The 14560-nt window shown below is 59.7% G+C and overlaps 1 protein-coding gene across 13 annotated transcripts in view; it reads left to right on the forward strand.

The window, feature by feature from the left end:
• MEF2D (myocyte enhancer factor 2D) overlaps positions 1-14560 on the forward strand; it is an 83580-nt gene that overhangs the window by 58051 nt on the left and 10969 nt on the right. For 11 of the 13 annotated variants that reach the window (XR_007780014.1, XM_050984711.1, XM_050984710.1 and 8 more), the window contains 5 exons: positions 1097-1307; positions 3951-4007; positions 7470-7663; positions 8684-8704; positions 11706-11835. Coding sequence is in view for 12 of the 13 variants with exons in the window: in XM_050984711.1 (XP_050840668.1) it covers positions 1097-1307; positions 3951-4007; positions 7470-7663; positions 8684-8704; positions 11706-11835 (613 nt within the window). In the remaining variant the exon portion in view is untranslated. The remainder of the gene's footprint in view (positions 1-1096; positions 1308-3950; positions 4008-7469; positions 7664-8683; positions 8705-11705; positions 11836-14560) is intronic. The other 2 variants (XM_050984722.1, XM_050984721.1) reach the window with 1 other exon arrangement.

Consider the following 14560-nt stretch of genomic DNA (forward strand, 5'->3'; position numbering starts at 1 on the left):
CGTGTTCCAGCTCTCCCTGGTGGTGTAGGAGTTGCTGAGCCCCGGAAGCGGCGCAGGCTCAGAGCCGCTGGCCTCGTGGCTTGGCTGCGGCCGCGGGATATCTGTGAAGGACAGGATGCCCTTGGGAGGCAGGTGGGGAGAATTCCTGGCAGGGAGGCGTGGGTGAGCCCTGTCCTACTCCTTCCTGCTGTCCCCCTGTCTCACCTAAGGAGCAGGACCTATAGAGGAGCAGATTTTGGGAGGAGAGGGGGCTGCAAGGCAGTGGGGAGATGCAGCAGCTGCAGTCCTGTGGGGCTCCACTCTGGCCCCGTGATGGTCCCATTCAGTGCTGGGCTGCTTTCCCTCTCCATCCCAGAGCAAATTAAAGTGGGACTTAAGCAAAGCCCGTGCTAAAGCCTCTAAGCAGGTGCCAGCTCCTGTTAACGAAGAGCAAATCAGTGACATAAGACAAACGGCTGGGATAATCGCAGCGGGATGCTGGTAGGTGAAGCTGCTCCTCAACCTGCAGCCAAGGATAGGGCTTTGGTGATGCTCCTGCATCTCTGGGGTCAGCTCGTCCTCCTCAGCAGCTCCCAGAGGGGACAGGATGGATCCCAGAGTCACTCAGGGGCTCTCTGGAGCAAAATGAGTTTTTCCCAGGTGCTTGGCCACCAGCAGCAGTGCCAGCCCAGAATGGGGATCCACTGCTGGCTGAGGAAGGGAGAACAGAATCCAGCTTGGGATGAAGGGTAGTGCCAAGCTGGGCTGCTCTAGGTGCTGGTGGGGGCAGACCACCAGGCTAGTGCCCACCTTCATGCTCTGGGCTGCTCCCAGCCTCTCCTTCATGCTTACCCTGAGAACACAGGGGGTAAATAAATACAGCCTGAAAAAGAGGCCAAGACAGTTATTTGCAGAGCTTGGGTACGTCCGAGAGGATGGCCCATCCCATGGTGGGAGCTGGGCTCTGGTGCATCCCCTGCAAGGTACCAGAGTGGGTTTGAGCACAGCACTGCAGGTCAGCAGTGCAGGTTTGAGGAGGCTGACTGTCCCCCCTCGGTCAGCAGCCGTGCTGTGCTGCAGGAACTCGGCTCCCCTTTACCCCCTGCTCTGTGTTCAGTCCACAGTGCCCGCTCCGAACTTCGCCATGCCCGTGACGGTGCCGGTGACCAACCAGAACTCGCTGCAGTTCAGCAACCCGGGCAGCTCGCTGGTCACCCAGTCCCTGGTGACCTCCTCGCTGACAGACCCCCGGCTCCTGTCCCCGCAGCAGCCAGCCTTGCAGAGGAACACGGTGTCCCCAGGGCTGCCACAGCGGCCAGCCAGCGCAGGTGAGCCCCGCTGTGAGCCCCTCACCTCCTCGTCCTTCCTGGGCTTGGAACACCAAGCATAGGGCATCCCTGAGGGAGGGGACAGCCCTGCTGCTTCCATCCCCTGTCTAGGGGTCCTCATTCCAGCACCTGGGGGTGGCAGAAGCTCCCTGGAAGGGTTGCTGCCCCTCAGTGTGTGCCCCTGCCCTCCTGGCAGCCGTTGATGCCCTGTTTGTGCCTTGGCCCCAACTGAGGGCACCCTCCCCACCTTACCTTGGTCTCTCTGAGAGCTGGATCCCTGCAGGGATCTGGGTTGGGTTGGGCAGTGCAAGATGAGTCACCTGGCACCGTGCCCGGGCTCGGGGGTTGCTGCTGGCATCCAGCTCGCCGGTGGCACTCTGGTGACATGGGTCTGGCTGCCTAAAAAGGGCTGTTATGAGTTGGGCTGTGCTGCTTGCACTTGGCTGTGGGTGATTACTCATGTGGCTCTGCTGACAGATCTGAGGAGCAGTCATTTCCAGCAGGGACAGCCCATGGTGGCACAGGACAGGGTGGGGGAGAGCAGTTGTCACCCGCGTCCCTTGCAGTGGCAGGGGGGACAGGGACAGCGTGTGACCACAGCCCGGCTCTCTTTTATGATCATAAATAATATTTCTGCTATTTTGGATGTCACAGATGGTCTGTGAAAGGTGCCCAGGCTGCAAATGGCAGAGCTGGTGCCAGTGACCACCCAGATGTTTTGGTCCTCAGCTTTGAGAGCTCCAGGGGGCTTTGAGAGCTCCAGGGGGCTTTGCAAAGGGGATGGATTGGGAGAGAGGGCTGGGAGGTTCTTCCAGAAGCAGGTTGAGTGCTGGGTCAGGGTGAGCAGGGGGAATGGCCTGGCTGGGATGCAGCAGGAACTGTGGTTCAGAGACAGCTTGTTTGCTCACTGCTCTCACCGCCATCTCCAAGGTGCCTCGAAGCACTCAGGTGTCAGGATGAGGCCCCAGAGCTGCAGCAGAGGGATCATCTGCTCCAGGACTGATCCCAGAGAGAGGCATTTCACTGCAGGCAGGGTGGCAGAGCCCGCCTCGGGCACAGGCAGCCATGGCTGCGGCTGCAGGGATCTCCTGCCCTCTCTGAGGCCCCTCAGCTGAGAGCAGAAGAGGCTTCCTGGTGAAGCAGACCCCTCTGGGGGCTCACTGTTTCCAGCTCTCTCCCTCTCGTTTGAGGGGGATCATTTTGCGGTTGTGAGCGCAGAGGTGTTCCAAGTCTGGCCATCTGTGTCTCATTCACTCGCTGCCTGGGACACGGAAGAAATCCTGTTTATAGGAGCCAGGGCTTTGCATGTTAGAAAAACTCCTTTTTTTTTCCCCCTAAATTTTTTTTTAGCATTGCACCAGAGCTGGTTGTGTTGTTTCCAAAGCAAACGCACGGCGAGCGCTGGGTGGGTACCCTGACAGTGCCTGGTGCTGCTGGCTCGGAATGGTGTGGGAGAAGGGCAGCCAGGGGGGGTGTACGGGCTGGGGGTGGGCTTGGCATCACTCACCCAAGGAGCTGAGCCCTCTCTGGCAGCAGGGGCACCGCTGCCTGGGGTGCTGGTGGGGTTCCCCAGCAGGGCAAGGCCCCAGAACCCTGGTCGAGTCCCTTCAGAGGGACTTGGGAGGCACAGGGACCTCTGGCTTTGCATCCCCATCCCTTGAAGGGGGGATGCTGCAGTGTCACTCTTGCCACATCCAGTGGGTCACTTCACCCTTTCTCAAGCCATCCAAGTTTGGGACCGACCCTGCTCCCATCTGAGGAGTAGCTGTGCTTCCCTGCCCGGCAGCGGCTCAGCCCTCCCAGCCTCCTCCAGCTTCCAGGGGCTCGCTGCAAGCCTAAAGCTGAGAGCCACGGCCTGGATGAAGATTGGTGTCTCAGGTTTCCCCATCTGCCTTGGGAAGGGCAGGGCAGTGCTTAGAGGTGGGGTTTGGCACCGAAAGCCCCCTGTTGGCCAGCCCGGGGCTCCGGGTTGACTGCGGTCGCAGCTCCGGAGCCTCCGCGCCGCTCTTGGCTGCAGTCGCCGCCCGCGGCGTGGTCAGGCAGCCCCGGCTGGGGAATAGGTGGCTTTCAGAAATAACTTCATAACAAGGCAGAAGAAAGATCAAGTCTTCTTCCAGGCGAGGCGAAACGTTCTGGTTTTTGGGAATAAAAAGGTCCAGTTTTTCCCAGCCTGGTGGGGAGTTTCAGCGCTTTGCTGCGAGTGTTGGGGTGACGGGAGTGGGGGTCGCTGTGGCCTCCTGGCGCTCTGGGATGGTTTCCATCCGTGTGAACATTACAGGGGGGGATTTTGTTTCCTGTCGTGCTGCTGGGGCTCTCTCTCCCCCAGCAGCACCAGCCCCGTGTCCCCCAAAGGGGGGCTCGGAATAAAATAGCTGCAGTGTTTTCCAAGCTGCCTCCTTTGGAGCAGGCTCCTGTGCACCTGGCTCCTTCCCAAAGGAAACGGATCTGCCTGGATAACGTTTCCCAACCTGATCACCAGGAATGCTGCTCCTTTTGCCCAGGCCTTTCTCCCCAGCAAGGCATTCTGGCTTTTTTCCCCTCTGCCTTCTTCCACTGTGCTCCCTGCCTTCCTGCCCCCCAAAGCAGGGATGCTCCCCCTGTTCCTGCTCTGATGGTGATCCCATCTCTCCTCTTGCTTTGCAGGGGCGATGCTCGGGGGAGACCTGAACAACACGAACGGAGCCTGCCCAAGCCCCGTGGGTGAGTAAGGAGCCTTTCAGCCCATGCCCCTGATTCTGTGGGCACTCCTGGGCTCCCCACACCTCCCACAGGATTTTGCTTTGCTGTTGAGCCCATAGGGAAGCACTGGGGAAGGTTTTGCTGCTCTTGGTGTTGGGAGGGGTTGGCCTGTGGAGCTCCAGGCCAGTGCCTTTGTTGGGGGTGCTGGTTTCAGTGGAGTCCCCAGTGACCAAGGAGTCTCCATCTACCCAGGATTCTGGGAGAGCTGCAGAGCAGGGAGGTGACCCTCGAAGCCCAGGATTTGGGTAGCTCTGGGTTTAGCTCCTGGTGCTGCAGCCAATTCTCCGCCACCCTCGGGTGATCAATTAACACCCAGTTCCTCCTCCTGCTTGGGCCCTATAAAGGAACTTTACTGCGAGGAAAAGAAGCTCATTAAGGGCCTTTTCCACTGTGAGAGCCTCAGTGCTAATGAGGCTCAGGCCTCATGGCTCAGCTCCTCAGCTGTAAAATGCACTAACGATATCTCCATCCCCACATCTGCCTCTGCCATCTGCAGGCTGAGGGTGTTGGGCCACTGCTGGTGTAGGCACAGCCCAAAAGCCAGAGCCAGCCCTGGGTACTGCTGGGAAGCAGCTGCTGGGCTGGCACTGGGCTTGGCAGTGGTCCCAGGCTTGGCAGGGTAGATGCCATCCATCCTAGGGCAAAGGCAGCCTTGCTCCTGAGCCTGACTCCTCACCCCTTCTGGGTCTTTTTGCAGTAGGTGTCCTGCCTACAGCACAGAGCAGGAATGTGGAATTCCACATTGCCCCAGTTAAAACCGAACTGCAGCCAGGTCCCACTGGTTTTTGGGTGGGGTTGGACCAGTTGTGGTTCTGCAGCACTGTGGCCACCCGACCCCATCCCCTGCACTCTGGATTTTGGAGGAACAGCCATTTCCCTGTGCTGGGCAGCACCCTGCCAGTGCCAGAGGGATTTCTTCACAGAGCACAACCTGCCAGGGTGGTTCGTGGGGCAGTGCCTCCCTGGGCTCTCCCAGCACGGAGCTTTGCTGATCCTGGAGGGCAGAGGGAAGGGGCCATCGTGCCACAGCCCCCAGGCAGCTCGGGGGCCCCGTTCCCCCGCAGCCACCCCCGTGTCAGCTGTCGGAGCAGCCACAGCGGGCGCAGAGCTTGGCAGGGCCCGTGAATGTCAGCATTGACGTCACCCGAGCATTCCCCGCGTTCCTGCTGCCACTGCAGGAAATGGGGCTGAGCAGCAGGGCCAGCCCGGCCCTGGCCAGCCCAGACCCCTGCTGTCCCCAGACCCCCGCCCTCCCCGGGGCTCCCCTCGTGCCTCTGGGAGGGGACTGTGGCTCTGGCACTGCGCTCGCAGTGCTCAGATACCTGCTATGTCTCTTCCTCCTCCTCCTCCTCCTCCTCCTCCCTTGCAGTCTCTGCAGCACTGAGTGATCACCTGCTGCCTCTGAGTCATCAGCTGCGGGTGCCTCTGGCCGGATCCTGCAGTGCTGTATCCCTGCATCCTGCCCACGCTGCTCCACCCTCGGGATGCAGCACCCCGGCCCGTGGGGGATGCTGAGCCTTGCCTGTCCCCGCTCAAATTCACACCAGGGTGCTGCAAAGGCAGCCACAGGGCTCCTCTTTCAGACTCTCTCTGTGGTGGGGAAGTCCTGGTGGGAGTGCAGCCCTTCTCTCTCTGGCTCACAGGGCTGGCCGGATCCGTGCTGGGTGGACATGGCAATGACAGCAGCAGTGACAGCCCAAGGCCACCCATCTTTGGGGGTGAGTGGCAGCACTGGAGCCCAAAGCAGCTCCTCTCCAGCACAGGGAGCCAGCCCAACCCACAGCCCAGGTGGTAGAGAGATAACATGGTGTGCCTCAAACAGGGAGTCACCACGAGAGCCCCGTGTGCATCCATGCCCGTGGTGCCTTGGGAAGGAGAATATCAAAGGGTTTAACATTTCTTTTGGCTTTTCCATGGCCTTGGAAAGGAGAATATCAAAGGATTTAACATTTCTTTTGGCTTTTCCGTGGCCACCAGCACTGCAGGTCACCTGAGGAGTTTCTGCACCTTTGTTGTTAATAAATGTAAAAGCCAGTGAATCCTTTTGAGCAGGATCCCAGCAGCTCATGGTGCACAGAGGTGCCAGGGCCTGATGCACCAGGACAGCCCTTCTGCATGGCTGCTCAGGGTGATTTGGGACTGGGAGGACACCTCAGTGGGGACAGGAAGGTCCTCTCCCCCCATCAGGGACACAGATGTCACAGCTGCCAGCCTGCAGCAGCCCGGCCACCACGAGTGTCCTGGTGACACCTCCCAGGCACCCACAGGGGCAGCACCTCCGAACCCGGTGCCATCTGTGGGATCAAGGGGAGCATTGCCACCCCAGTGCCATCTCTGGGATCAAGGGGAGCATTGCCACCTCCTGTGCCATCCGTGGGATCAATGGGAGCATTGCCACCTCCTGTGCCCAGTGCCATCTGTGGGATCAAGGGGAGCATTGCCACCCCCTGTGCCCGGTGCCACCCCTGTGCCTGGTGCCATCCATGGGGTCAAGGGGAGCATTGCCACCCCTGTGCCATCCGTGGGATCAGGGGGAGCATTGCCCCCCTGTGCCCAGTGCCACCCCTGTGCCCGCTGTGCCCAGCCCAGGCAGCTGCAGGGGGGCAGGGCTGGTGCTCAGCCCCCCTCGCTGCAGTGCTGGTGGCAGCAGCCCCTGCTGAAGTGCAGATGCAGCGCAATGTGCATGTGATTAATAATGCAATCAGCGACCTATTTTTCCCGGCCTAACGTGCGATGAATATGAGGGCTGAATCCTGGTGATTGCTGAACGCCTTTCTATCTTTGGGGCCTATTCATGAAAAAAACCAGCCCTCATCAGAACAGTAATCTGATCCAATTTATTCCTTTCCTGATGTTCATCAAATCTTTTCCTTTTTTTTTTTTCTTCCTTTCCTTTCTTCTTTTTTTCCCCCCCCTCTCTTTGCTCATAAAATCCTTAAGTGGGGCAGCAGGAGGAGGAGAAGGAGGGAACCTCAGATCTTCAAAGGGGCAGTGGGAGCAGTGAACTGAGTGCTCACTCTGCCACAGCCCCTTTTCACTGCCCCAGAACCATAAAGAGACCTCAGAAGTGAATGTGCCAGTAATTACCCATCTTGGCAGGGCTGTGGTGCCCAGCCAAAGCGGGGAAAGAGCCTGGCTGCAGATCAGGCTCTGAGATTTGCTGGGTGTTGCTGCAGGAGCAAGGGGGAGTCCCTGCAGCTTGGGGAGCTGCCCTGAGCACCGAGGGCTGCAGGCTCGCCCGCTGGGGTGCAGGAGGGGTTTGGGGGGGCTGTGGTGCTGCTCTCCCCCAGGGAGGAGCGCTCATGGAGCACCGATGGAGCCCCAGTGCAGCACCACAGCTGCGCTGTGTCCATCACCGTGCATTCACCGCTGCCGCGCATCCAGCCTTCACCCGCTCCCTCTCTGTGCCCCGTGTTTCCGCAGGAAACGGCTACGTGAGTGCCAGGGCCTCTCCGGGGCTCCTGCCCGTGTCCAACGGCAGCAGCCTGGGCAAGATCATCCCGGCCAAGTCGCCGCCGCCGCCGGGGGCGCACGGCGCGCAGCTGGCGGCCAACAGCCGCAAGCCCGACCTGCGAGTCATCACCTCGCAGGGCAGCAAGGGGCTGATGCACCACCTGGTGAGTGCCACTGCTGGGGGGGCTGCCAGGGGCTGGGAGGGGCTGCCAGGGGAATCAGGGGGCTGGGAGGGGCTGCCAGCAGACAGGCTCTGGTGCTGGGAGCTGGATGGGGCCGTGCTGGAGTGGAGATCTGAGGGGGAAGGATTGGATTCCTGCCTGCAGCATCCTGGAGCAGGCACCAGTGTGAGCTCTGTGTGCCCCTTGGCTGGTGCAAACCCCATACCAGGCACCACTCAAACCTGTTAGTGCCCCATGGATGGCACAAACCCTGTACCAGGCACCACCTGACGTGCATTGCTCCATGGATGGCACAAACCCTGCAGCAGGCACCAGTGTGAGCTCTGTGTGCCCCATGGCTGGTACAAACCCTGTACCAGGCTCCATTCTCACCAGTTTTGCCCCATGGCTGGTGTACACCCCATACCAGGCACCACTCTGAGCTCTGTGTGCCCCATGGCTGGTACAAATCTTACACCAAGCACCATCTGAGCTGTGAGTGCCCCATGGCTGGCACAAACCCTGTACCAGGCACCACTCTGAGCTCTGTGTGCCCCATGGCTGGTACAAATCTTACACCAAGCACCATCTGAGTGCCAGCCATGGGGCTGTGAGTGCCCCATGGCTGGCACAAACCCTCTCCCAAGCACCATCTGAGCTCTGTGTGCCCCATGGCTGGTACAAACCCTGTACCAGGCTCCATTCTCACCAGTTTGTGCCCCATGGCTGGTACAGATTTTACACCCAGCACCATCTGAGCTCTGTGTGCTCCATAGCTGGCACAAACCCTGTACCAGGCACCACTCAAACCTGTTTGTGCCCCATGGCTGGCACAAACCCTGTACCAGGCACCACTCTGAGCTCTGTGTGCCCCATGGCTGGTACATACCCTCTCCCAAGCACCACCCTGACCCGTGTGTGCCCCGTGGAGCTGAGGGTGAGGTGCCAGTGGGCACAGTGCTGGTGGCATGGGCTGTGTGAGTTAACAGTGCTCTCGGTTCTCTCCCTGCTCTCCCTGCACAGACCGAGGACCACCTGGCTCTGGTGAGTTCCCCTCTGGGCCTGCATGGTGTGGTGGCACACGGGCTGCTTGTCCCCTCAGTCCTGCCCTGGCCTGGCATGGGGCACACACAGGGGGTGGGCACTGGCTCCCTGTATTGGGAATGTGGTGGGATGTGGGCACCAGCGTTCAAAATAAATCCGGGGAAAAACAGCTCTTAGGAAAACCCAGTTCCCTGTGGAAAAGAAGGAGCTGGCATGAGCTGCAAAGGGCCTGTTTCTCCAGCAAGGCCAAAATTGCTGTGTTGGTCCCTCTGGGGAGGTCAGCCAGGCTCTCTCTGGGGACTGTGGAGCTGAGTTGGGCACTGCCACTGCCCTGGGCCTGCCCATGGGGCTTTGCTGGAGCCACCACAGCACAGGAACACCTGGCCCATGGCCAGCACATGAGAGACAGGGAGTAAATCAGGCTCTTCCCATATTAAAGATATTATATAAAGCCTGTGTAAATCCACTGGCTGGCTAGTGCACTCCCTAAACCTCCCTTGTGCATGGGGCAGTTTTCTGTGTTATTTTTATGACTTTTTTTTTTCTCTCTCCCTGCCAGCAAAGTGAATGCCACCTTGTTTGTGGCAAGGATTCACTCTGCTCTGTTGCTATTCTGGTGCAGGGCAGATGGGAGACAGGTCAGCCCAGCAGGGGAAGGGCAGGAGCTGCTGCAGGATGCAGGTCACACAGGCTCTCCAGAAGCACAGGAGAAAGCCAATCCCTCTGGCAGCCTGCACTGAGACACTCCTGGCCAGGGCAAGGGTGGGCCAGACATGGCAGACCTGCTGCTCTTTGTATCCCCAAACCCTTCTTGCTTAGTGGCCCCTATCCAGCGTGGAGGGACACCAGTCACTGCCCCCTCCCCATGTGCTGGTTCCTGATCCCTGTGCCCAGTGCACTCCCTGGCTGCATGCTGCAGCAGCACTGGGTGGAAATCCACTGGGGTGGCATTTGCAGTTTCAGTTGTGGCTCTGAATTAGCCTGGTGGGCTTTTGCCTGAAGTGAAAATGTCCTCGCCCCAACCGAGGTGGCAGCAGCGAGGTGGAGGGTGATGGAATGTGGGCAGGGTGGCACAGGCACCTTGGCACTGCTGCAGCAGGGTGTGTGCCCCACAGATCCCTCCTGCCTGCTGCAGGTGCCCCCCTGCTCCTCGAACCTTCTCCCCAGCTTTGGTCCCTCCGTGCTGCTCAGCCTACACAGCAGATCCTCTCTCCATGGCATCTCCCACCTCTTCCCAGGCAGCTGAGATGAGTCAGTGCATCCCTCCAGTGCATCCCCAGTGCCCACAGCCCCAGCCCTGCCACCCTTGGTGCTGCTCCTGCTGCTTTCCCAGGGTTCAGAGAGGTGCCCCCCCCATTGCTCTCCCCACTCCCGGGGCAGCAGGGTCCACGCACTGGATCCCTGCCCTGGCAGCATGCTGCATGCTTGGTACCAGCTGGCAGCGGGCTACGGGCACAGTGTGAGCAACACGATGTGGGAGCAGCCTGCACAGCTCCTCCCTGCATGGATTGTGGTGAAAATCGGGGTGCTTCCCCCAGCACAGTGCCCACAATCACCTTGTGGTGGCAAGGAGGTCCCTGGGGCTGGCACTGCCCGCCCAGCTGGTGTCCCCAGCCCTGTGGCACAGCCACACTCATCCCTGTGCCCTCCCAGGGATGGCACAGGGCCCTGCAGAGAGGGGCAGGACGGGGCTGTGGGGGCTGCATCCCCCAGGGCTGGCTCAGGTGTTGTGCAGGCAGGACAGGGACAGGGCTGTGCCTTTGGGAAGACGTTTGGTGCCACGTCCTTAACCCACAGCAGTGGGCACGGCCAGGGCTGGCTGCCAGCAGGATGGAAATCTCCATCCTGCTGGCAGCCAGGAAATCTCCTCCTGCAGCCCCCCAGCTTTAGCAGTCAGAGCCCTGCTAATCTCCTTGCCCAGGCCACAGGAGGCACCTGGGGCTGGGCACTGTGTGGGTGCAGGGGGAGCAAGTCCTGCCCAGGTGCTCTCACCCTCTGCAGGTGGCCAGGGCAGGGTTCTAGGCTCCAGCCTTGCCCCAGGAGAGTCTCCCTGGCCCTGGGGAGGCACTGCAGAGTGTGTGCCCAGCCCTGCAAGGCCCTGGGAGCCCTGAGTTGCACAGGCAGGCTGCTCATCGTGCCCCAGGCAGCCTCGTGCCAGGCGTGGTTCGAGCTGGGCACTGCCCCAGTCTTCACAGGGTGACGTGTGCTGCCTGCTCGGGATTAGAGTCAAGCCTCTTGAGTCTGATTTAAATCAGATCAGCAGAGACAGCCCAGATTATCTGCCTTGTAAACAGGGCTGAATCTGACCTGTAGATCTGCCCACGTAACTGCCTGGAAAAGCAGGGGGGAGCTTGCTGTGCTCTGGTCCAAGGGCAGAATTTTTCTACGGTGGACCTGCTAATACCTGAGTCACCAAAACCTTGTGAGGGCACTGAGCCAGCAGGCTGCTGAGCACTGGACTTTGAGTTTAGGGATTCCAGAGTCCCTTTAAAATCCTGAGGCCAGTGCTTAGTGTCCTCAGCTTCCCTTGAGGTGGGGGCTTGTTCTTGGCCAGCAGGGCTGCAGGGAGGTGTCAGCTCTGTGCTGCCTCAGCTGGGTTGGGTTTGCTTTGGTCCCTTTGTCGCTCCTTGGAGGCTCAGCAAGCCTCACGTGCAGCCTCTGGAAGGCAGTGAGGGTTTGTCTGAGGCCTCCTGCTGATTTCCCCCTCCATGCACTCAGGGACACGGCTGGTGCTGCTGGGTGAAGCCCAGCCCTGGGCAGGAAGGGGACCCAAGGCCATGACCTGCACAGGAGTGCTGCAAGGTCCACAGTGGCAGTGGCTGCTGTGGTTTGTACTTTGCTTTTTTTGCAGTGTGGCATGGCCAGAGGATCAGCCCTGCCTGTCCCACGGTCTCTGTGCTCAGCCCCAGTGCATGCCCAGGGGGTCTGGGGGGGCCACAACCCCTCAAATAACCGAGTCCAACCATCTGGGCTTTAACTCCCTCCCTGTTTGCTCCCACAGCAAAACACACAGCGCTTGGGTGTCTCTCAAGCAACTCACTCTCTGACCACACCAGTCGTTTCCGTGGCGACTCCGAGTCTGCTGACACAGGGGCTGCCCTTCTCAGCCATGCCCACGGCCTACAACACAGGTGAGACACTGCCAGGGCACAGGTCTGACACAGGTGAGACATGGTCAGGGTACAGCTCTGACACAGGTGTGACATGGCCAGGGCACAGCTCTGACACAGGTGAGACACTGCCAGGGCAGAGCTCTGACACAGGTGAGAAATGGTCAGGGCACAGCTCTGACACAGGTGAGACATGGCCAGGGCACAGGTCTGACACAGGTGAGACATGGCCAGGGAAGAGCTCTGACACAGGTGAGACATGGTCAGGGCACAGCTCTGACACAGGTGTGACATGGCCAGGGCACAGCTCTGACACAGGTGAGAAATGGTCAGGGCACAGCTCTGACACAGGTGAGACATGGTCAGGGCACAGCTCTGACACAGGTGAGAAATGGTCAGGGCACAGCTCTGACACAGGTGAGACATGGCCAGGGCAGAGCTCTGACACAGGTGTGACATGGCCAGGGCAGAGCTCTGTCACAGGTGAGACATGGCCAGGGCACAGCTCTGACACAGGTGAGACATGGTCAGGGCACAGCTCTGACACAGGTGTGACATGGCCAGGGCAGAGCTCTGACACAGGTGAGACATGGTCAGGGCACAGCTCTGACACAGGTGTGACATGGCCAGGGCAGAGCTCTGTCACAGGTGAGACATGGGCAGGGCACAGCTCTGACACAGGTGTGACACTGCCAGGGCACAGCTCTGTCACAGGTGAGACATGGCCAGGGCACAGCTCTGACACAGGTGAGACACTGCCAGGGCACAGCTCTGACACAGGTGAGACACTGCCAGGGCACAGCTCTGACACAGGTGTGACATGGCCAGGGCACAGCTCTGACACAGGTGTGACATGGGCAGGGCACAGCTCTGACACAGGTGAGACATGGGCAGGGCACAGCTCTGACACAGGTGAGACATGGGCAGGGCACAGCTCTGACACAGGTGAGACACTGCCAGGGCACAGCTCTGACACAGGTGAGACACTGCCAGGGCACAGCTCTGACACAGGTGTGACACTGCCAGGGCACAGCTCTGACACAGGTGAGACACTGCCAGGGCACAGCTCTGACACAGGTGAGACACTGCCAGGGCACAGCTCTGACACTGACAGGACCTGGCCAGGGCAGAGCTCTGACACTGACAGGACCTGGCCAGGGCAGAACTCTGACTCTGACAGGACCTGGCCAGGGCAGAGCTCTGACACTGACAGGACCTGGCCAGGGCAGAACTCTGACTCTGACAGGACCTGGCCAGGGCACAACTCTGACTCTGACAGGACCTGGCCAGGGCACAGCTCTGACACTGACAGGACCTGGCCAGGGCAGAGCTCTGACACTGACAGGACCTGGCCAGGGCAGAGCTCTGACACTGACAGGACCTGGCCAGGGCAGAGCTCTGACACTGACAGGACCTGGCCAGGGCAGGGTTCTCTCTCTGGTGGCTCAGTTAGCAGCAGAGGAAATTGTGCTGCTGCAGACTCGTGCCTACTGCTCCTGAGCAGCTGCAGGGATGCTCTTGGAAGTCTCCACTGCAGCCCACGGTTGAGTGCAAGGGATCCACAGGACTGGAACTCGCTGTGTAAGTGGTGAGAGCTCCTTGCCATAGCCAGAAGGGCTGTGAGGGCTGATGCAGCCCTTTGCACTCTGCTAGTGGATGCTAATGACAGCTACACCCATCCCCGGGCTCTCAGAGCTCAGGGGGTGTTGAAATAATGACAGCAGGTCCCTCAAAAAGTTGGGGAAGAATGCAAACCAACCTGCTCCCAGCCCCATCTGATTTGGGTGCTGGATTGAAACCAGCCCGAGGCGACAGTGACAGTGCACTTGCCCAAGCACGAGGGTTGCTCATCTGCCACCTGTCAGGCCTCCACCAGGACTTTGAGGGCTTGCTGGCTGCCTGTGTAACTCGTTCTGGCTCAGAGAAAAGTTTGCAAAAAATGTCCAAAAGCTGCTTGTCTGGGAGGAGGCAGCAGTGGCAGTTGGATACTCCCTGTCCTAATGAGTAGGTGCAGTCCCAGAGAGTGGCTGTGCGTGATGGGGCTCCTCTCCCTGCGTGACCATGTGGTTTACCAGCCAGCCTGGGCACAGCCAGAGTCCCCAAAATAGCTTTTAATTGAGCCCTGTGAGCTGCTCCGAGCAGAGGGGCCTGAATTTCAGCTCTCTGTAGTTTTTTTTTTCTCACAGCTGGCCGTGGGCAGAGTCGTGTTCCTGCCCAGGTGCTGCATGAGGGGCACCACTGGAGGGTACAGACTGAACCTGGCAGTTCTGCCAGAGCTGCCCTCCTACTTGGACAGGAATTGTTTTCATTTGTGAAGGGTCTGGAGCACAAGGAGCTGAGGGGGCTCAGCCTGGAGAAAAGAGTTTTGCAGGGATTTTGTCACTCTCCACAGCTCCCTGACAGGAGGGGACAGCCAGGACTGGGCTCTGCTCCTGGGTGACAAAGGGCAGGACAAGGAGAAACCACCCCAGGTTGTGCCAGGGGAGGTTTAGGTGGGGTATTAAGGGAAAAATTCTGTGTGGAAAAGGTGTTCAGGCCTTGGACAGGCTGCTGGGGCAGTGGTGGTGTCACCATGCCTGGAGGGATTTAACAGAGGTGACAGTGGCAGGTGGGGACATGGCTTAGTGGTGGCCTTGGGAGCAGTTGGACTCCATGGTCCTGGACAGCCTTTCCAGCCCAGATAATTCAGTGATTCTGTGGTGCTGCACAGGTGATCATTGCACAGGAGGGCTGCAGGTGCCCTGAG

The sequence above is a fragment of the Serinus canaria genome, chromosome 25 (genome assembly GCF_022539315.1).
Source record: "Serinus canaria isolate serCan28SL12 chromosome 25, serCan2020, whole genome shotgun sequence".
Taxonomy (NCBI): Eukaryota; Metazoa; Chordata; class Aves; order Passeriformes; family Fringillidae; genus Serinus; species Serinus canaria.